Genomic DNA, 23,219 nt, shown 5'->3' with positions numbered 1-23,219 from the left:
TATAGTTCGCTTGCGGACTACAGGCCACGGAGTTTGTTTATTTGTATATAACATAACCCAACTGTAAATAGTTTCATACGAATTTAACGTTTTGATTGTAAGATAAGATTTATTCGTAACCTTAATTTTTTCACAGAGATATTGGGTTTTCGGACTTTATCCATCGTCCTGGTTTTTTTTAAGCTAACTAAGAAAAGCACGACGTTTCGGAAACTGGATCTTTTTCCTTCGTCAGGTGAGGGAAAAGCACCTATTCTGTTGGGTCCCTTAGAAAAAGCTAGCCTCAATCACTGGACCAGTTTCCGAAAGGTCCTGTTTTTCTTAGTTATCTTAAAAAACCAGGACGATGGATAAAGTCCGAAAACCCAATATCTCTGTGTATTATACACCATCGTCAGAATCCTATAGTAACTATTTAATTTTTTCATTTGTAATTCCTTCTGCCGAACGCGCCTGGTATAATACACTGTGCACTTTTAAAATTTTACAGTGTTTTAACACATAAGTGTTCGGATAAGACTGAGGAATACAGAAGATTCTTCAGTGAATGGTGTATGGCATTTCCCTAATTTAATCAGTTCTTAACTCTCGAGAGTCCGATTTTAAGAATATAGACAAAAGGAAGGGAATTGGATTGGCGTATGCATATGGGGTGGGGGACATATAAATCCCACGTGACGTATGAGATATATCTATGGGACATATACATCCACATAGACGCGAAGGGATAAAGCAGGAAAGCAATGTTGGTGATGCATGGTGTCTGATGCAACTTCACCGCAGGGAACCCGCAACCTTCACGGCAGCATCTCGCCTTGCTCGTGAACCACTGGCAGTGATGAATCCGGTCTCGTCCAGCACTGCTGTATCTTTGCTTCAAGTTCATGGCCCTAGCATCACGTACGCACATGCCAGTTGGCCTCCATATCCAGAAACTTGCGACTGCCACTTCTAGTTCTGCGCCTTCATGGGGGTCTGTGCTTATAATGTAGCTTGCGTTATTAGAAACGGATCTTGAAGTTGTACTCTATTTAGGAATCAAACGAATCTGTTTTAAGTGACTGCGAGAAGAATTTTGTCTCTAAAAAATTTGTAATTATTTAGAGTGTCTAAACATAGTGATTGAGGTTAGCTCTTTTTAAGGGACACAACAGAGTATGTGTCTACCCATCTCACCTGAGGATCAGATCCAGTTTCCGAAACGTTGTGCTTCCTAGTTTCTAGAATACCGGACGATGGACAAACTTCAAAAACCCAGTGTTTCTGAGCATCTCTGCATAGTTTACAGACAGGCCTGTGTCAAAGTAATAAGAACGACATTATTAATAATTGATTCGGACACGAATCCTAAACCCTTTGAATATGAAGGAAGAATTTGATCATAGAACGCGTCGGCTCGAATCCCGGGAACATTTGTCTATAATTATTGAAGTTTATACGCATTTGTAGCGTAGTCGGTATAGAGACTAGCTAGGGGCTGGACAACAGATGGGTCGGATTTCGAGTCCCGCTAAGGTCAAGAATTTTCTCTTCTTCACGTCATCCAGACCGACTCTGGGGTCCACCCAACCTCCTATGAAATGGGTACCGGGGGTTTTCCCGCCAGGGTTAAACAAGCTCAGGCGTGAAACTGACTACTCACCTCCAACTAGTGCCGAGGTCAAGAAAATATGAATCTATACATCCACTCCCCCATACACCTTCATGGAATAGTGCTTAATTAGATAAGCACAGGGATAACTTCACCTTATTTATAGCATCGAATGATAAAATTATGAGAATTATACATTGGAGAGGATAGTTAAAGAAATGTGTCATATTTTAAGGTACTGATTTACAGCTTACTTGGAGGGACTGAGGACATAGGGTATAGCCGGACCTTGAACCCAAAACTTCCAGGATGTGAAGGGGGAGAACAAGTGTACCGTAACATCCATTAATAAAAATGTTACAGCCATTCGTTGTAGCTGCATTATTTGATTTACCCGTAAGTGATAGGTAAGAATATTAAAATATGCTGTAATAATATTTTAATGGTATTTATTTTTATTGCTAGTGGGGTGGGACTAAGTCCCTTGCACTGCGACCACTTCTGGCTTATGGTACCAGCCCCAGATGATAGGTGAGGGTGACTGTGGAGCAATTGGTGGAATGAAGATTGGCAGGGGAAACCGAAGTACTCGGGTAAACCTGCCCCAGCGCCACTTTGTCCACTACTAATCCCACTTGACCAGACCCGGGATCGAACCCGGGCCGTCGCGGTGGGAAGTCAGCGACTAACCGCTTGAGTTATGGCGCGGCTAATTTTTTTAATGGTAAGAAATGTTTTTTTTCTAGAAGACAGTTTGAACATTTGATTATCGGAGTTTAACAAGGACATGAATACACTCAATGAAAGTAAAATCCTAAAAAGAAAAAAACAGAGTGCTTATGGTGGGCCCACACACAACCCAGTACTAATTTTTCACTAGGGGACATCTGGAGTGCTCAAATGTCGGCCCAGAGATGGGCCATTTTGACTGGGAATTTTCGTTATTTTTCTCGCCCGTTATAGTGAAATTGCGGGATCGTACCTCGAATTGGGCTGCGGCAGTTCATTCCACATCAGTTGCATTTCATTATTGATTAATCATTTTGGACTACTTACACTTTCGTTAAATAAATACACAAAAATAAATAGGATGCGAATAACGGGAAATGTAGCACGCATAAGAGAAATAGGATATGCTTCCAGATTTTAATAGGAAAACCTAAAGGGAAGAGGCTGCTTGGGAGAAATAAGCTTAGGAGGAAAGATTATAATAAAATTGATCTTAGAAAAGAATAGTTCAGACTGGGATCCGATCGCGGGATGTTGTGAAAATGCGAATGGAACTTAATTGCTTAAACCCCCATAAAAGGCGGAGTATTTCTTGGCCAGCTGAGTGACAGTCAGTTTCTGAAGTAATACTGGTTCGCAAATTCAGGCATTTGAGGGGAATATTAAAATCGACCACGCGTTACATTCATTGAATATTTTATTCATCGAAAATGGAGACGTGGTTTCTCATGATAGCTTTCAACAACCTTAACTAAAATGCCACGATTTCATCTTGCTATGTCGTGTAGCGCAAATGCGTCTAGTTCCGTTTCAGAACTACAAGGGCAGCTGCGGTGGTGCGGAGGTCATCCGTAACGAGTGGGCTTGCAGAGTTTTTCAGGTGCAGGGGTCAAGTGTTAAAGAACTAAATCTGGGACAGTACACGAAATTTGGTCACTATCAAACTTTCATACTTTTACTGCCCTAGACATTCATGAACAAAAAATGGCCCTGGGGTATATGTGATGTCAGAACGTTAATATTGACATAATATGTTGCGTAAAGCGTCCCTTTCCCTTACACAATAACTGCTAAATAAATTATAGAGAACGTTAAAATGTTACATGACTTTGGCATGTTGAAACTTCATGCATACAGCAGATCAGGCTTATAATCCTAAGTAAGAAGACTACTTTGTGATACAAGCAAGTAGGCACCGTAGAACTAGCAGTGTTAAGTAACTCCATATTGATCTGAGTTATTATGGAGAATTTAACAGTTGGTCACTTGGTCAAGAAATTCCCCGTTTTACGCTTGGAGATTCACAGTAAGAAGCAGCTTAATGTCATCCCAAGCCGGCTGATCCAGTTCACACCTAACAGTTAAAAAGGCAAAGGTATCCTCGTTACAGCCCGTAGAGGCCCATAGGGTTGTGAGACATCAAGGCTCCCACATTTTCTAGACAGTCAGTTCACAGATGACCGTGAGGTTGTCAGCCTTACTCGCCGGCCGCCATTTACCCCCAGGAAGATTCCGGATGCTCATTTATGTTAGAGGCTGAGGCGACTCACAAGCCATAGTGCGACTGGAAAGATTAGGTAAATTGAAAAAAAAAATCCAATCACCTCATTGGGAATCGAACCCGAGATCTTCTGGCATGTAGCATAGTGTCTGCATATGCTAATTTCGAGATATATTTCAATATAATTCTCTTATCAACACTCATTACGCCCAAGTACACATACGGTAAGATTCCTGGGACGAGTGATCAGCCCGTCACAAGGCCGCTACCTACACACAAGACAGCATAAACAGAGAATAAACGCACACACAGATACCCATGCCTTTGAGTGGGATCTGAACCCACGATCCTAGCGTTCGAGCGAGCGAGACAGTTCATGCTTTGACCGCGCGGCCACTGTGATCAGCTCCCTGCAGTTATACCGGCTACAGTGCCATATGTAGTTCTCATCTCCCGCGTTAATGTTTCTTGCCTGTTTCATTTTCTTGGTTTGATTACAAGTATAGTTTATGAGAAAATATAAAGGTTATGAAATGCCGTTCCTATATTTATCTTATCGTCTTTACCTCATCTTTTCCCTTCGTTAATATTCATTAGAAACGTCATCTCTAATGGCTGATTATACCTCAGATTCCTCCCCCCCCCTTGGCACTACAGCACCAGTGGGCCTAGGCCTACCTCCATGAACTTCTCCGTTCACTTTGGTTTTTCTAGATCTTGCACATTCGGTAGGACTCCTTGGGCGGGTGATCACCTCGTCGCAAGGCCTCCACCTGTACACACACACACAGAAAAACGCACACAAATATCCATGCCCTGAGTGGGATTCGAACCCATGATCCCGGCTTCCAAGCGAGCGAAGACAGTGCACGCCTTAGACCGCTCGGCTACCGTGACACGGCGGTTATACCTCAGATACTCTCATTTAATTAAACTGTTCACTTTATACATGAGAAACAAGCACCGTTAGCCTTCAGAACTGTAAAAAGGCGATGGCCTTAATTGGCGTTATCGAGAACATTTTGTGAATGAGCAGCGTGGTATATGTTTCCTGTGAGAAGTGATCTGTCAATCATAAAACACAGCGCCTCGTTCCATTCGAAGCAGTGCTCTAATTGAATGTCCCATTGTACGATATAGAAAGGAAACCATATTTGGTCTTCAGCCCTGAGGTCTGTGATACATTAACTAAAACACCCGTTTCTATACTTTCTTTTCTTTTAAACCTTGAACTGATTTAATAGACTAAACTGAAATACAGCAACTGTCTCTAATTTGTCTCAGAGCTTCTAATGCACTCTCATGCAGCTATTAACTAATCCGGTTTTTAACCTGGGCATGTGTTCTTATTTGTATATCGGAGATTATTAGCAGTAACAAATGGTGACCTGCTTTCACAGACCAGTGGTCGCGATTCAGTTATGGACATCGGGTTCCGTTTGCAACGAAAGTGATCGCGAAATATTCCTTGTTGTTTACTTCGAATGTTCTTAACTTCAGAAACGAATTCAAGGTTTTATACAGCTAATGATTTACTGTTAAAATTCTCCTTGTTTGGAAGTAGAGGCAGGTCTTGATGCGTGCAAGAATGAAGCTGTGCACTTGATTACGTCCGAGTACATGGCACTGTTGCTAAGGTACAGAGTAATGAATCATACCGGATGTATGAACATTTAGCAACCGAAGTTGCCTATAACACGTAAATATTTAGCAACATTTTAGCCCAGCAAACATCCTTATAACCACGTAAGACTTGAGGTTTTTGCGGCGGTGACTACGAATAATGTCTCCTTTTGGGATGTGGCACCGCTTAGATCTTGCTTGAACCGACGTTTGGGAGGAACGTCGGTTCAAAGAAGACCTACGCGGCGCCACATCCCAGAAGATGGTACTCTTCATCCTTAAAACCAGTTTTCTTTGATCAGTTTCAATAGCACCTTCTACTTTCTTACAGGCGCGCGTTCTTAGAGATTTAACTAACTCATTAGAGCAGAACCTGCCTTGTTTGTGAAGCCAATAGCCGCTCATTTGATCAAGAACTTCCCCGCTTTTTATTGAACTTCACGGATTATGACCGTGTACACCAAGAGCTCTTGCTTCACCCTATCCTGACCCAGATGAATCAGACCACGTCCTCACGACTAATTTTTGAATGTCCCTTTTAAAACTGTCCTGTGTATTCCACTGCCTCCCAAGTGGGGTACTCGGTTCAGGTCTCGTCTCTTTCTTTCTTTCTTTCTTTCTTTATATACCTCATTTCTTTACCTTTTCTTTCTGTTTCCCCTTTTTTTAGTCGGAATATTTTCCTCTGGATCGCGCCGTAATGTCAATAATAATAATAATAATAATAATAATAATAATAATAATAATAATAATACAATAATAATAATAAGAAGAAGAAGAAGAAGAAGAAGAAGAAAAAGGCGATTCATAGCTATAGCTTAACGTTTTTCTGCTGTCCATTGTTTAATTGTGTTTTATTCTTCCTCTTTCACGTATACTTAATAGAATGTATGACGTGTTTACAAAAAAAAACCGTGGCCTGTAGTCCGCAAGCGAACTATACCGACCGAGCGACCGCCGCTTGTCGGCGAAGTTAATGCCAATTTTAGCGGATAGAGGGTGTCGCGTGGTCGGCGCAACGGATCCCCACCGCCGTTAATCTCGGTCTTCTAGACCGGAGCCGCTGTTTCCTTGAAATAGTTCCTCAGTTATCCTCACGAGGCTGAGTGAACCCCGTACCAGACCCACTACTTGTCAGAAAATCTGGTAGCGCCGGGAATCGAACCCGGAACCTGTGGATCTGTAGGCAGGAACCCTGATCACTAGACCACAGAGGCGGGCCAATCATAATAATAATAATAATAATAATAATAATAATACTATAACAATAATAAGAAGAAGAAAAAGGCGATTCATATTTATAGCTTGACGTTTTTCTGCTCTCCATTGTTTCATTGTGTTTTATTCTTCCCCTTTCACGTGTATTCAGTAGAATGTATGACGTGTTTAGTAATACCAAATCAGAACGCACCATGACAGGGGCGTGATTGATGGAATTATTTCAGTAGGCTTATTTACATGCAGCAGAATGAAAGACAGCTGATGTAGAATGGTCGAATTGCCAGTCGAATATCTTGAAGGCCGCAACCATGTTGGTCTTGACCTCAGCAACTCCTTAATTACTATAATGTTTGGATACGTTTCGTCCGCATCATGGAAATGCACGGAAGGAATATGCAGGAGTTGTTAATACTTCACGTGTGAAGACATTTTGACACTCTTAATGATAATTTAATTGTTGAAATTAAAGCAAGCAGAGATTTCAAACAGAACAAATGAGACAAAGTCGTGTCCGGTACGGTCACGGAAGCATGCTTACATATAACATATTGTATGTAAAATAATGACTTGGCACAAAAGACTGTTACCTTTCAAGACCATATATTTACGTTGGAGTGCCAAAACTACAAGAGAACTTTCAAATCTTAACGTTGAAGTGGAGCAGTGTACTGAGACATTTGGAAATTTCTGCGCATGTGAAGTATCCTTGTGGCACATTTTATGTTTCCTTAACATACGATGGGGTACCAAAAAGAAACCGAACTAATTTTTTTTGTGGGCAGAGCTTTTGTAGTACCGCGTTTTGCCGCTATGAGCGCATAGAGCTAACATTCCTGAGTCGATAAGCCGACTACCGTTGCTTCAGAAGGTAAGGACTAGTTTCGGCAGAGTTTATAGTGACAACTGTTTTGTGTGGTCGTCGTTTTTGCAATCGCTGATATTCGTGAACAGCGTGCGGCGGTGAAATTCTGCTTTTTGCTTGGGAAAAGTGGAACAGAAACTCTTGAAATGTTGAAAACGGCGTACAAGGACGATGCTATGGGGAAAACTTAAGTGTTTGAGTGGTTTTCCCGTTTCAAAATTGGTGAAATGTCAGTTGATGACAAACCTCGTTCTGGTCGTCCTTCCACGGCCCGAACACATGAAAATGTTTAAAAAATTCGTGAAATCGTCAAGGAAGATCGATGTCGGACCATTGAAGAAATTGTGGAGCTGTCAGGAGTGACTTGGAGCTCAGCGGCCAGATTTGTGGCAGTCGGGTGACTGGTTTTTCCATCATGACAATGCCCCTGCTCACACAGCCCTGTCTGTACGACAGTTCTTGACCAAAAATGGTATGACCCCTGTTCCTCACCCTCCATACTCACCCGACCTTGCCCCGTGCGACTTTTTTTTGTTTCCTGAATGAAAAGAGACATGAAAGGAAAGCGTTTTGCTGATGTTGCTGAGGTGAAGGAAGAAAAACGATGGAGGCGCTGTCAAGCATCTCAAAAGATGAATTTAGACAATGTTTTGAAAAATGGAATAAAAGACTAGACAAATGTATTAGTGTAAGTGGAGAGTACTTTGAAGGGGATTGAAGGTTTGTGCTTAAAATTTGAATAAATAAGTTTAAAAAAAATAAGTTCGGTTTCTTTTGGGTACCCCCTCGTACATTTGTTTCTCAATCATTCAGTATAATTAACTTATAATCTAGCAACAAAAAGTCCATCAATATTTATTTCAAAATATGCAGTGAATGGTTTAATTTTTGAGTAACTCATCGGTTGGCAGCTTCTCAAGAAGGACTGAACTCCACAGAGTTAGTTTAGTTAGATAGAATGATATGTGAAAAAAATCCTTGAGAGTTACATGTACTGGCTAGGATGACCAACTCTCCCGTATTTCCCGGGATCTCCCGTATTAGAGCTAATTTTTTTGGATCCTCCCGGCTCCAGTATTGACCTTCTATTTCTCCCGTATATTTCATTAACAATCAGGATCGCAAAATTTAAATTATATATTATTCCCGCCAAATACATTCCGATATAAACTGTCATTATTATCGACAGTTTAGACTTAGAGGTACTCATCGATAAATATCGAAAAATTACCTATAATAATCGATAGAAAGTTTAGCATATACTAATCGATAGCGAAATATCCGTTTCCGGATTGTAATACTTTCTGTTCTTGCTTCTTGCCGTGTTCATCCTCGTGCCTTTAAATAATTACCAAATTGAATCCATTTTCATAGTGAGTGGTGACAGTGAAAGTGAACGTTTGCTGGACTGACTCCGCGCCGCTAAAAATGCGCAAAATTTGTCGTGATTAAATCTCCCTTAAGTTCATGACCGAAAGTTGGCCACCCTAGTACTGGCCTGCATACTTCACTTATTCGTATTAGCCAGTCTGGTAAAGCAGAAAGCAAACAGCCTTCTGTTCATATTGTAGAGTGTTCGGAAAGTGTTAGATTTCAGTTAGACCCGAAATTCGTGGAACAAAACTACTATTCGTCATACCGACTATGATTTCTTTCTGTGCTTAGAAATAAATACTATCACGTGTCTGGGGTTCCGTGACTAATAATAACGGGTTCCGGATAATTGGATTTATTGACACTTCCTACACAATTACTCTTGATTACAATCAGTGATAACACTTCACAATCAGTTACTAAAATTCGCTCCATTGCTAACTGGACTACGAGTGTCTTCACTTCCACTGTGACTGATTTGGCTCTGAGTTACGAATCTGTCACTTCCACTGCGACTGTCTTGAACATTGTCTGTCTAATGAATGCCTGACTGAACTGAGTCTGAGTCTTACCTTACGACTGACGGTCAGCCGGTCAGTCTATCTCGGAATAAAGCACCCGTCTGAGGGCTTGCGACCAGATTATTATTACTGTCACACAGTTGCGGGTTTGTTTACATGGGGCGCTCTCTCTGACGAGAGGGTGCTCCTGGTCCTCGCCAGCACAGTCATTTTCGGATCCGAGTCCCGTGGGACTCGCGACCATATTTAACTGTCTCAGATTCGAGATTTCCCTTTTCGTCGCCTCTTACGACTCGCATGGCTACGGTGGGTATCCCCTGACTGAACTTACAAATGGACCCTCTTTTATAGCTCGGGCGAACCGAAGAGAGACCGCCACGTCGAAAAGTTCGTCTGTTTTATTATCTGTGTTTTTGTCCTTTGCTGTGAAACGTGCCTAGCGACTTTCTACCCAGCAACGGAGGTCCTTCCACTATTGACTTCATAAACCTCGGGAATATGTTTACCGAACCGTTGTGTAACAATGGTCATATTCTTCACAGTACTTATATAAAATAAAGCGAAGCCTTCTGACGTTTATTCTACTCTCGCATTGAATTCAGAAGAGGAACACAAAAGAGTACGCATGTAGAATGAACGTGCCATATGTAACTGGTATGAGCATTTTTATCTGAAACCCCGACTGGAACAAACAATTTTTGGAGAGACGGATATCGATAGGGGAATAATATTAAAATGAATCTTAAGGAAGTGGTGTTTAAGGATATTGCTTAGATTCAGCTGGCTTCGGATAGGGTTCGCTGGTTTGGATGTCATGAATATGATAGATATAGAAACGTTCGGCTCCGTGAACGAGGAAGATTTCTGGATCAGCTGAGCGGCAGTCAGTTTCCCAAGGAGGATTCTTTTCCGTCAAATTAGTTACTTTAGTTCTTGGTTACTTTCATATGGGGTGACCAAGTTCGCTTTCGCAATCAGCTGCTGCATGTTGATACTGCTGCAATCGAAACCGTTCACATGTAGATGACACACTTCAGAGAATCATCAATTAATTTTCCATGCCTTCGTCCAATATTCAGGATATTGAAAAGACTTTCTAAAAATGGCCGCAGATCTTAATTTATTTACAGTTTACCACTTAACTGATTGTTTTGTGATGGGTAAAGTTGGTAAAGCTTTCCCTGTGCTAAACAAATTAAGCATTACGCCATGAAGACGAATGCGGATGTGGCTGTATAGATCCATATTTTCTTGACCTCGGCACTAGCTGGAGGTGAGTGTTCAGATTCACGCCCCTCCCGCTTTACCCCCAGGAAATAGCCCCCGGTACCCATTGGATAGGAGGTTGCGTGGACCCCAGAGTCGGTCCCCACCGACCCCACCGCCACTCGGAACTCCAACCCCTCAGTTGTCCAGCCCGTAGGGAGACGCCGTACCGACTGCTGGGATAGCCCTTTCTAAAAGCAGAAATTGTGTGGCTTTTCATTTGTGCTTGTACCTGGTATTGTTCAGAGGGCACGGGTGCGCAGTGCCGACGCCGATCCCAGGGGTGTTAGGGGTAGACGTGAAGCCCCAGTTACACAAAGTAATATTATTAAGAGAAAAAAGTTACCTGATGAGTAATGAGCCCTTACACTTCCTGCCTAAGGACGACAGTCCCCGACACAAGTAAAAGAGATCACAGTCTTGTCTGAGTGCACAATCTCAAGTAAGTTCTTGACGTCGAGGGAGGCGTAAAGGCGAGTCCACATTACTCGTGCTCGTCGGGAGACTCGTCTGGCTTTTACTTGTGCTCGTAAATCTTCGTCCACATTACTTCAGTTGCTCGCCAGGCTTCGGCGCGTGAGGATCCGCATATTTACTCGTAGTGTGTATAGGCTGTAGTCGTATTTTAATTTAATGCCTATAGTTTTTAAATTAAAAAGTTTAAAATTTACTTGTCTCGTGACTTGTCATATCGTCCACATTACTCGCGAGCATAGCAAGTCACACGAGCACGAGTAATGTGGACGCGCCTTAAGAGTTTTTTCTTCCAGGTGCAGCTCTGACCTACCGTATATTTGTTTATGTGTGTTCAGTGCTTTAATTCTTTTCATATACAGAAATGATCAATCAACCTTAAAAAGGTAAAAAGATAAAGTTGTCTCTGTACTTAACTAATTAAGCACTACGCCACGAAGGCGTATGGGGGAGTGGATGTATAGACCCACGTATTTTATTACCTCGGCACTAGTTGGAGGTGAGTGGTTACCTTCACGCCCCGTCCGCCTTACCCCCGGCGAAAGAACCCCAGGTTCCCATTGGATAGGAGGTTGGGTGGACACCAGTGCCAGTCTGGACCACATGGAGAAGTGAAAATTCTTGACTCTACCGGGACTCGAACTCTGAACCCTCTGTCGTCCAGCCAGTAGCCAGTTACTATACCGACTGCGCTATCCTGGGCCCTCAAGCAACCTTAAACAGTAATTTGTTTGTTTTGACAGCTTAACAGAATTTATGTAAACGATTCAATAAATTAACAAGAGTACAGTATATGCAGGGAATCGTTCAGTGAGTTGTGTGTATATAATTAGATTTCGTAGTTAATTCATTCATTCTTGCCTTTTTTAACGTTTCTTTGTGTAGCTCAAAGGGAAGGATATTGAAGGAAGTGGTTGTGGCCTGGTTTAAGGTACTGGTCTGGGCATTTTCCTTCATGGACTGAGGAAAACTTAGTAGGTAAGGCAAAGTTTGCTACGTTGCAAAGTAATTCAAATATGATGAAGGAAAGCATGAGTTTATATAGAGTACAAAGAATCCAAAGCGAGCTCCTGTGAGCACGATAAAGAAATTCGGCGTGTCCATAGAAGGCAGGAAGTTTCATGACTACTTCAGTGATTACTGATCTCTTGAAACGGACCTAGCTTTGTTGTTTATTTAATTAGTTACTAAAATGCAAACAAAAACAAAACACTAAAAGATTATAACGAGAAAGAGTAGTCTTGTGGCATGAGTGAAGCACTTTTAACCGCCAATTATCCAGTTAGTAGTATCGCCACCTGAATTTGGGAATGGTGCGCACTGTATGCACCACTTCCACTTCTTGTCGCTGAACCTCACGACTGCAGCGCCGCAAGCGGCATGCAGCAGGTAGTGTAGAACTGGTTGCATCCAGAGGTGCAGTCAACTTGCACCGGATGTTTATGTCTTGTCTCTGCGGCCTGGACCAGGGGTGGCCACACTACCGAATATTGGCAATCGCATATGACAGTTTTCAGCGGAAGCCACAGGCGTGGATTCCATACTGTATTTAGTGCATGCCTCTCACGCAGCAAAGGGTATTCATGAAGAAATGTTTCCTGTTTACGTTGGGAAGTGTTTATCGTGTAAAGCGGTTCACAACTGGGCAAAGAAAGTCTCTTAGGAACGTTTGAAAATCGCAGATGATGCCCGGCCAGGTCGCCCTGTTGAGATTGAGACATAAGCAGCTGTGCAACGGGGGGAAATGTCAATTCGAGCTGACAGGAGGAGAACAATAGGCAGCGAAGCAGCTGCACTAGGATGTTCCCTTGGTTTAGCATACAGCATAATGCGTGATCGTTTGAAGTTTCGGAAAGTTCCCAGAGAACTGAAGGATCGAGAAAAAAATGAACCGAATGGATCTGTCCTTTCGACGTCTCTTACGGTATTCAGATGAAGGAGAAGATACGAGTTTGCTTAACAGAATTGTTACTGAGGATGAATCATGGGTGCATCCCTACCAACTGAAATGAAAGCGTGTTTCAGTGCAATGGAAACATCCCAGTTCACCTTCAACGAAGAAGTTTAAGGTTACGCCATCAGCTGGGAAGATTATGGGGTCCTTAGGAAGTACTGTTAGCCTATTTTCAGAAGCGCGGTGAAAATGTGAATTCTACATCGTACTGTGAAGTTCTCTTCAAGCTTCGGGATCCAGTTCATAGAAAATGTCCAGGCCAACTGGCAAGAGGGACAGTGCTTCATTATGAGAGTGCCAGACCCCATCCAGCTCGAGCAGCCCAGGAGAGAATTCAAGAACTACAGTGGGAACTTCTTGAACATCCGCCTTATAACCCGAATTTGGCCCCTAGTGATGTTCAGCTGTTTGGTCCGCAGAAAATCCACCTTGGTGGCAAACTTTCCGCTGATGACGAAGACATTGAAACAGAGGTGCGGAAGTGACGGAGACAACAGTCAAAAGACTTCTACGCTGCGGTTTTCAACGCACTGGTAAAGCGATGAGACAAGTGTATCAATGTTGATGGAGGATATGTTTTTCCCCCTGGTTCGAATATCACATATTTTACGTTTTATATCCATTTGTGATTTATTTGCTGACTCTCCCTCGTACTTCTAACTGCATCAGCAACGCAGTTACCATGTATTCTACAGTAAAAAAATTTGGGTTATGCAGCAGATTTTTACTTCAGGTACTTCCAAAAACCTATAAAGCAGATATTACTTTACACTTCCGTGGTTAAAGTAACGTCACTCTTAAAGTAAGAAGCTTCTACACGAATTAGTTTGCAAATTACTTCATCAGCTGATGGGTCAGTTAAGACATCCTCGAATTACCAGTGAAGTTATCCCTACGCTAATACATTATAACAGAACGATGTTAGCGTGGTTTTGATCTATTAATTATAGCTAGCTCGTGATACTGCCTAATGCGAGTTTTTACTACGCTCTGTGCATAAAGTGAAAACACAATGGGAAGTTCTTGTGACTTCATCCATGTTTAATCTCCTAAACAGCTGAATGATTTCAATTAAATTTCCAATTGAGCTTTACTCTGCTGTTCCCAGGGCTCAGGATATGAACTTGAGACTCCAGGCTACCACATATGTAGTGTGGAGCCCTTCCATTTTCTGTCTACATTAATCGCTGCTACTATCTCACTAGGTTCCCCTCAGTCACTTTCCGCGAGGAAGAACATGACAGAAGTCCTACTGAAGTCTCGTGGGGTTGGGTTCAGGGGAAATTTTGAGTTACAAAGGTAATCTTGCTTCAGTAAGACTGGAAACCCACTACATGATCCTTGCAACATTATAAACAATATAGTTATAAAAAATACTGCATAATGAGGAGCTTCATAACTTGTACTCTTCTCCAAGTATAATTAGAATGATCAAGTCAAGGAGGATAAGGTGAGCAGGTCATGTAGCACGAATGGGGGAGACGAGGAATGTGTATAGGATATTGGTGGGAAAGCCAGAAGGAAAGAGACCACAGGGAAGACCAATGCGTAGGTGGGTGGACAATATTAGAATGGATCTTAGAGAGATAGAATGGGATGGTATGGATTGGATAGATCTGGCTCAGGATAGGGACCAGTGGAGCGCTGTTGTGAATACGGTGATGAATCTTCGGGTTCCATAAAATGCTGGGAAATTCTTGAGTAGCTGCAGAATTGGCGGCTCCACAAGAAGGGCTCACCTCCATAAGTAAGTACGTAAAGTATAGATATAAAATATGGGCCCTTAATACTTCTTGATTAAAAATCTTCTGTTTGCTCATTTTGTGATTCTACTGTATTCTCCCCTCCTCTCGTTGCTTCTCTACTCTTTACGTAAATGACACCAGATTTCAATTTGCAGTTTTATTTACTTGAATTTCCTCAAATTCATGAATCACTCTGTTGGCCTCTGAATAGTAAGGTTCCCTCCACATTCCTGATGTCGATTCGTAACTTTATCTGGCAATTGTAATAACGCAGTGAAGTGTATTGAAAGACAAGCTGACCACTGAATCAAATGAGATCACACCCAAGGCGGAACAGACAACGAAAAATGACTGCTGTCATCTTGACTGGTTTCTAATCCATCATTACGTGGGTTTCGTTCAGTACTCCAAGGTCCGGAGTTCGACATCTGGACTGCTGGTTCTGCCATCTGAGTTTCCGCTTCAACCCCCACAGTAGGACAGACCGCCTCCAACAGTAGCAGAGTACAGTACTCCACCATCCCGCCAATATTTTTATTAGCGGCAGTGGCTCCCCGATTGGTAAATTATCAGGTGTAACTGAACTCTGAGTGACTGACTGGTTAAAGCGTTTTGCAGCCTGTTCGCTTACAGAACCCAGGGCATATCGGGACTCTCAATCAATCAGCACAGACTGGCTACGGGCTCGACGGCTGGGTTTCGATTACCGGGAGGAGCTAGCGTATTTTCTTGTTTAGTACTTCCAGACCAGCTCTGGTGCCCGTCTAGCATCGTCTTCTATGCATACCCAGTGCTCTTCTCCCTCAGGTAAAGCGGAACTCGAAACTTCCCTCTGACCTGCGTCTTGTTCTGAAGTTAATAATGGGTTAAATTCAACCTAACTCCCCCTCCCCCAATCATTATGTCAATGATGATCATTTTAAGGAAATGGAGGCGAAGGGCGAGTGCTCTGATGCATTTCGGCTTCTCGATGAATCGCTTTCCGTTTCAGTGCAATTCGGCTGGCAAGTGTCAGAATGATAAAGTCATTACACACCCGCATTAGCAGTAGTTGTCATGTATTAAAATTGTTGCTATAGGAATGACTTTGCGATCTAAAATACATTTTTTCACTCGTTGTTTTGCACTCTATACGTATATACGAGTACATACATGTCAGTTAAACATAGGCACAATAAACCTACATATTTCTCTAGTATTAGCAGTTGAACTTAACTAACAAAAAACCTAAAACATGGTTTATTCATAAAGTTAGCTAGCTTCAAGTACTTACCCTCCTTTTCCTCCTCATTATCTTCGTCATAATCGTCATTATCACCACCACCATGGCTTGTTCCGGCTGCAAGCACAATAATTTAATTACCCAACAGTTTTGTCTACTGGTAAAGCTATAGACATGTATTAAGGAAGTGCTTATTTCTAATCTAGGTCGAGACGCCAGCTGTTCTGACTGAGGCCTTTAGTGATTTTCCTCAGTCCCTCCAGACAAATGCTGAGGTAGTGCCTTGATTAGACTGTGACAACTTTCTTCCAAATCCTTCCCAATTCATCGTTCGTTAATAATATATCATCTCGTTAGTGACAGCGTCGTTAAACGACCAACTAAAAATAATTTGAACTGGACCAAGTGATGTGAAGAAATTCCTCTTGAGAAGCTAATAGATTCTCAATTTGTCAAAGAAGTGCTCGATTTTCTTGGAATCTGAAGTTTACTGCAGTGTTCAGTGCAGGTCATCACGGGACCCTGAGCTGAGGCAGTCGAATTCTGTCCACGCCCTTCTCACACACTATTTGTTTAAGGAAAGGGAAAAGAAGCAGCATTTACTGTCATAGAATTTGTGTGAAATAACTGAAGAAAAACCATGAAACTGCACAGTCACCTTCAGTATCCTAACAATGTTATGTAACTTGTATAAACCATGAACTTTCTTCTTATGGAATGTTCCCAGTTTCTCAGAAATTTCGTCTTTCTTAGGTCCAACTATCTTTCTGAGCTCTCTGTAATTTATACTTTCTCTGAAAGTCTGGAACCATGTTTTATACCCATATGAAACAACTGTCAGAATAATTTCTTGTATCACGACTCTAAGCATTTCGAAAACGACTGAATACGAAGTGAGCTATATAGTTGCATGCGAAACCCTGAATATATAGGCGTATAGACAAAATAACAGACAAATAGAAAAATAAGAACTGAATCACCTTCTATGTCCTTATATCGGACATGATTATAATTTCTGTATGTATTGAATATCGCATTATATGGGCCTGTATATAATTTAACGTTTAATACATACTGTCACGAGTTATGTATGTGACTGTAGACGGGGTATGGATTGGTGAATGGATTTATTGACACACATACCACCCGGAATTACAAGTAATTACAGCGCTGTTGCTAATCTCCAAAATTCACAAATCATCAAATCACCCGCCAAGCCTTTATCTAGCCTGCTATGTCTTCATCAGCCGTTTCCTACCAACGGCTTTAACTGGCGATTCTTCAGCTTCCCGCTCTTCGTTCCTATCTTCACAGCCACCCATACAGAACTGAACTCACAACTAACAACTGAGTCTGAGTCTTGTGTTACGACCGACGGTCAGTCTGTCTTGGGATAAAGCACTAATCTGGGGCTTACGACCAGATTGTTATTACTATCAGACAGTTGCGGATTTGTTGATGTGGGGCGCTCCCTCTGACAGGACGGGTCTGTCGTTTACAATTGGTGCTGGTGCTCGCCAGCGCAGTTTTTTTTTCGGGTCTGAGTCCCGTGAGACTCGCGACCAAATTTTACTGTCTCAGATTCGAGAATTCCTTTTCGTCGCCTCCTACCACTCGCAGGGCTACGGTGGAGGTATTCGACCCTCCTACACTCGGAAGCAAGCGGACTCGTGTTATAGCCGCGGCACAGGCAACTCAGAAAACACAGTTCTATTATTGCGTACCACAGACCACATAGAAAACAAGTCACGTGATAGACATCTCGACAGTCCATTGGCGCACTGACTGTTGCCTAATAACGAACTATAAACATTCATCCTATTGTTGTGTGCGCGTATCGCGGTGTGTTTATCGAGCCCTTGCGTGGCAATGCGTTGACATGTTACAATATAAAGCAATCTGTCCAGAGCTATTTCGGCACTAGGCAATCTTATGCTTTCTAATACATAACGGGAATTATTCGGTGTTTATGAGGCTTATTATAATGCGATCACACGGCGGAAATTGTCGAAAATATGTTGTGTTATACACGTCAGGTTTAAAACCACTCTTTATTGATAAGAATGGATATTTCAGGGTTTGTTTCTTGCAGCTAGCAAACTGTGATGTATCCGGTGAGGTTATAATATTGTGTTGGCGTTTATGAAGTTCTTGAGAGATGCATATAACAGATTCATCTAGTGGACAATTCTTGGTCTACAAGGACCGAGTGACATGAGAGATATATTATTGATGCTTTTGTTATTTATATCTCAGATTGTTATAGAAATCTGTGTTTTGAGATAATATAAATTTCAAGCAATGGAAGACTTGTGTACATAATCTAACAGTATCTGCAAGTTGTGGATACTCTTGTTCTGAATAGACTGTGTAACCCCAGATATATTGACTTTCGTCCATTTACATTCGTAGTTTTTCGTAGTCCGCATAATGTGTTTAGCTTTTCTGTGCCTGTTGAATTGTGTGGGTCTATTTCCTGACTCTTTAAATCTTGGTAGTAAAACGTTTTGGTATTTATAACGGTGTATCGATATGGAAGCTTTCTCGATAGTGACTTACTTGCTAGCCACTTCTAGGGTGTTGGTTCTTGCGGTTCCTGTAAGTGGAGCGCAGAATTTCATGATCACTTTTCATCATTTGCTCCGCATGAACCGCGACAAATTGTGTCAAGTGCTTACTCCCGTAGTTACTGTAGGATTCTGACGATGGTGTATGACACCTGTGTGTTTCACTGCCCAGTGATTGAGGCTAGCTCTTTCTAACGGACCCAACTGAGTAGGTGTTTTCCTTCACCTGAGGACGGAAACAGATCCAGTTTCCGAAACGTCGTGTTTTTATTTGTTATCTTAAAAACCAGGACGATGGATAAAGTCCAAAAACCCAACATATCAGTGTGCTTACTCCCGTGTTTCATGACTCTTTTCTAGGTCAGATCTGATATTTTCAGATTTAAATTCCTATTGGGAAAGGATATCGTAAGTCACCTTTCTTTAGACACGTAGATGAAACTTAGGCAGAGTAGATATTGGCTATATAAGAACTTTGTTTTGAACATTGTCCATTGTCTGTGACATATTTGATACTGTCACGTGACTACAGACAGGGTTTGGATTGTTGAATAGATTTATTGACCACTTATAGGTCGTAACTACAAATAACTGTAACACTGTTCAACTTAACGTCTATTATTTATCATCCGTCAATATTGCAACACTCTTCCATTCACCATTCAGTTTTAGTTTAACATTATACACCTCGACACTACACCACACGCTGTGCAGGAAACACGCAAACCAGGGGCATATGACAGTCATAACTGAAAAGTAGGCTACGAACGTGAGGGGCAAGCTGCCGAGAAAAACACCCTGGACAGAAATACATTTATGAAAATGGACGACACCCCGTGTGAGGTGAAAGAAAAAGTTCTTCTCTTGAAGAAAGAAAAACAATAGTAGGGCCTAGTAATAGTCTCTGGCTTTTATATCTGCAAGCAATAAACTATTCTAAATCGACTGGAATTTTACCGTGTCATCGCACCAGGCAGCAGTCCAGTCTAGGAGAAGAGGCTGTGTGTTGTACCGGGAATTCTTGCACTATATTGGACCTATATTACATACGTACATTACTTGCGGAAGTAACACGAATTCTTCAGCCGGCTTAACCTTGTTATTATTTGTTTCAGGTATCTACTGCTGGCTGTAAGCTGCATGCTGCATGGCGCGGTGTTGTGAGTTAATAAAGTAGAACTCGTATTATGTAAGCCAGGGGTGAAAATGGAGGGCACGCGTGCCACAGGGTAGGACGCGAAGAGATTTTAGAAAACGCTTCCTTCCAAGTTTCTAATGATAATTCGACGTCACTGTGGAATTTATAAATATTATTCCTTTGAACAGAGAGTTGTGGCATTTTAGTTCTCGTCTGCTCGAGCTGCTTAGTCAAAACCTATGGATTTTCTTCTATTTTGTCTTTTTCTTCCACTGGAAACAGAGGCATTTTGTGGATTATTGCAATACAATATGTAAGTGTATGCCATATTATTTTGCTGTGAGAGAATGTATTATTGTTGCAGTATTCTTTTAAATCATGTGTTACAGACTGCCTCTGTGGTCTGGTGGTCAGAGTTCCTGGCTACAGATCCAGAGGTCCGGGGTTCGATTCCCCGCGCTACCAGATTTTCTGAGTAGTGGATCTGGAACAGGTTCCACTCAGCCTCGTGAGCATAATTGAGGAGCTATTTTAAGGAAATAGCGGCTCCAGTCTAGAAAACCGAGATTAACGGCCGTGGGAATCCGTTGCGCTGACCACGCGACACCCTGTCTCCGCTAAATTTGTCACTAACTTCGCAGACAAACGGTGGTCGCTCGGTATAGTTCGCTTGCGGACTACAGGCCACGGAGTTTGTTTTGTTTTTGTTTATTACATTCAGCACAAAGTATTTTTACATGGATAGGCCTCTATAGTAGCCTATACCAGTACATATACTTACTGTAATATAGGCCTACCGCAAAGTATAAATTCGGAAAATCTACAAAGAAACGGAAGGAATATTAGATTTTCACATTCAGTAAAAAAGTTGCCGATCCTTGACATGGAGAACGGCAAGACAATTGTGTAAACTAGTCTCCGGCATAGCGGACTCATAATGCCTTGAATGGGACACATCAGACTTCCATGCGCAATAATTTTGTTAATACTGCGCGAGTTGTTTCAGAATCCCATATAGATTTAGTAATTGCAAATAACGAGGGACGTCATTTTGTACAGAAGCTCGAGGGAATGTAAATGCTTCTGTTAGTTGTTCTGAAACACGTTTTGGAATGCAGTTTGAATGGTCAAACCTCTTACTGACCTGATACATGTTGGACCTCGTATTCCTATTTGGAGAGTTAAAGTGGTTTCATGTTGTATTGAGACCTTTCGTTTCTCCTTTATTAAAAGAGTGGACAGCGTGAAGCATGTGCCTTATATAATAGTACCAGTACTGTGTTGACAGTACGTCCTGCGATTGCTTCACACTGCTAACTGTTTCTTCATTTAGTTTATCTGACGTACATCTAATTGCACGCCGTAACATTTAGTTGCTTAATCGTTAGAGTTAAATGAAGTACACTGTTTTAAGGCCAAATACCTTGAGTATGAAAGTTCAAAATAATTTTAAATTATACATAGTTCCTGTGCCTTTAAAGCATGGGATTTGTCTAAATATTATACAATTTATTTTCTATTATCAGATAACGCACTCTGACCCCGTTGCAACGGTCAAGTGGTTAATTTTGCCTGAGAAAATTTCTTTACTTTCTAACTATTATAGAAAACATACGTTAACTATGTGGATGAAATGAAAAATTTTTATTAATCAATTTACAATTGTGATTTAAAATTTGGTTACGATCCTTCCCCATAAATCCTTCTGATCTGCTCTTATGTCCGAACCTTTAAGTTAACACTTTCTGGTGCCGGTATGTCTGGCAGTGATATTCCGATTGTCGCTTTCCTGTACATTGTCAGGAACAGCCCTACATGTTTTCCGTTCAAACAGAATAAATTGTGCATTTTGTGTTTTCGTATGCCAAAATATTAGTGTGTATTAATATCGAGGGCTAGCCCGTCACAGTGGCCTCGCGATCTAGGGCATGAACCGTCTTCCCCCACTCAAACACTGTGGTCGTTGGTTCGAAACCCACTCGAGACATGGATGTCTGTGTGCGTTTATTCTGTGTTTGTGTTGTGTGTAGGCAGCGGCCTTGCTACAGGCTGATTGATCCCTTTTTGAAGGAGTCCTAGGGACTGTGTATAGGATTAGGGTCCAAAGGGCTGTAGAGCTATGGAGAGAGAGAGAGAGAGCGCGAAATATTGTGGACTTGTGAGAACTTTTCTCTTAAATAACGACTTTCATGGCGTATAATTTAGTTACTTTATTCCAGAGGACGTTTCGGATAAAAGCCACGATAGTCCTAAATTATTATAATTTTTCTCCATCGTGGATTCGAACTGTGTGCATCGCAGATCAGAACCAGAGCTCATTAATATGTCTGTGACTTGTTCGTTCACATGCGTGTGACTAACATGCTGTTTGCAAACAAAAGGTTCATTTATGTACGAAACAGGCAGAGAAATGTTTAACATGACACAATTCTGCTAGCATACGAACAAAGGGAAAGGTTGGCCTAGAGTATAGGAGGTTTATATTGTATATACAGTGTTGTCCACTTATCTGCAGACTATATAACTCCTTTCTCTCTTCCAAAACTTGAGGTGCTAAACTAAAACTTGATCTCGAAACTGTTGCCTTTCACTTGATTCCAGCAGCGGCAGTGACTTGGTACATTTTCTAGAAGAAGCAAATAAAACACAGGCGACCGGCAGTATCAGGGCGTCTGTGCTGTCGAACATGGCCCCAGGATACTCTCGACCAGCAGGAAAGAAATGTGTTGAAATGGAAAGGAAATTTAAAATGTTAGACTGGTTTATTTGTACAGCTTTTAACCGTTTTTAACAAACTCTTAGGAAAAGGCATAACCACGTGACTTGCAGGCCCTTGTCTCCTCCTGTTACTGCAGACACCGATACAAGCCAAATCAAATTATGAACATTTGGTTATTTGCCGTGATTGTTTCCTCCCTTTTATTTCATAATGGGCGTTGTGTGCTTGACAAACTATTTTATCTGATACGTAATTCTTCCCCAGGATAGCTCAGTAGGTATAGTGACTGGTCAGGGGGCGTTGGGTGGTGTTCGATTCCCGGCAGAGATAAGAGATTTTTTCCTATTTCACGGCGTCCAGACCGACTCTGAGGCCCACCAAGTCTCCTTTTCAGTGAGTACAAAGGGCTCTGTCACTGGGGTAAAGCGGCCGGATCGTGAAGCTCACCAATGACCTCCATCCAGGGCCGAGGTCAAGAATTGTGACGCTATACTTCCACTCCCAGATATGTCTTAATGGCCTAGTGATTAGCGAACTAAGCGCAGGGACAACTTTGCAATTCCTCCTATCATTGGTTGCTTTCTAAGCTACTGAACGACCCTGTTTTATTTTAAGAAGTTACGTGGTTTGACGAGTGGGGAGGTCAATAAAACACAGAAATAATACGTTATTTAATAGTATCGTAAAAGTAGTATCACTTACTCCTCAAACA

General features: G+C 41.8%; 1 protein-coding gene across 2 annotated transcripts in view; it reads left to right on the top strand.

The window, feature by feature from the left end:
- Positions 1–23,219, top strand: part of LOC111872507 (tectonic-2-like) — a 600,257-nt gene that overhangs the window by 30,783 nt on the left and 546,255 nt on the right. For both annotated transcript variants that reach the window (XM_033754739.1, XM_023866497.2), the window contains exon 2: positions 19,766–19,781. In XM_033754739.1, coding sequence (XP_033610630.1) covers positions 19,766–19,781 — 16 coding nt within the window. The remainder of the gene's footprint in view (positions 1–19,765; positions 19,782–23,219) is intronic.

Source organism: Cryptotermes secundus, unplaced genomic scaffold (assembly GCF_002891405.2).
Source record: "Cryptotermes secundus unplaced genomic scaffold, Csec_1.0 scaffold537, whole genome shotgun sequence".
Classification (NCBI taxonomy): domain Eukaryota; kingdom Metazoa; phylum Arthropoda; class Insecta; order Blattodea; family Kalotermitidae; genus Cryptotermes; species Cryptotermes secundus.
Note: the sequence above shows the minus strand (reverse complement) of the source record. Positions and strands in the feature narration are given on the sequence as shown.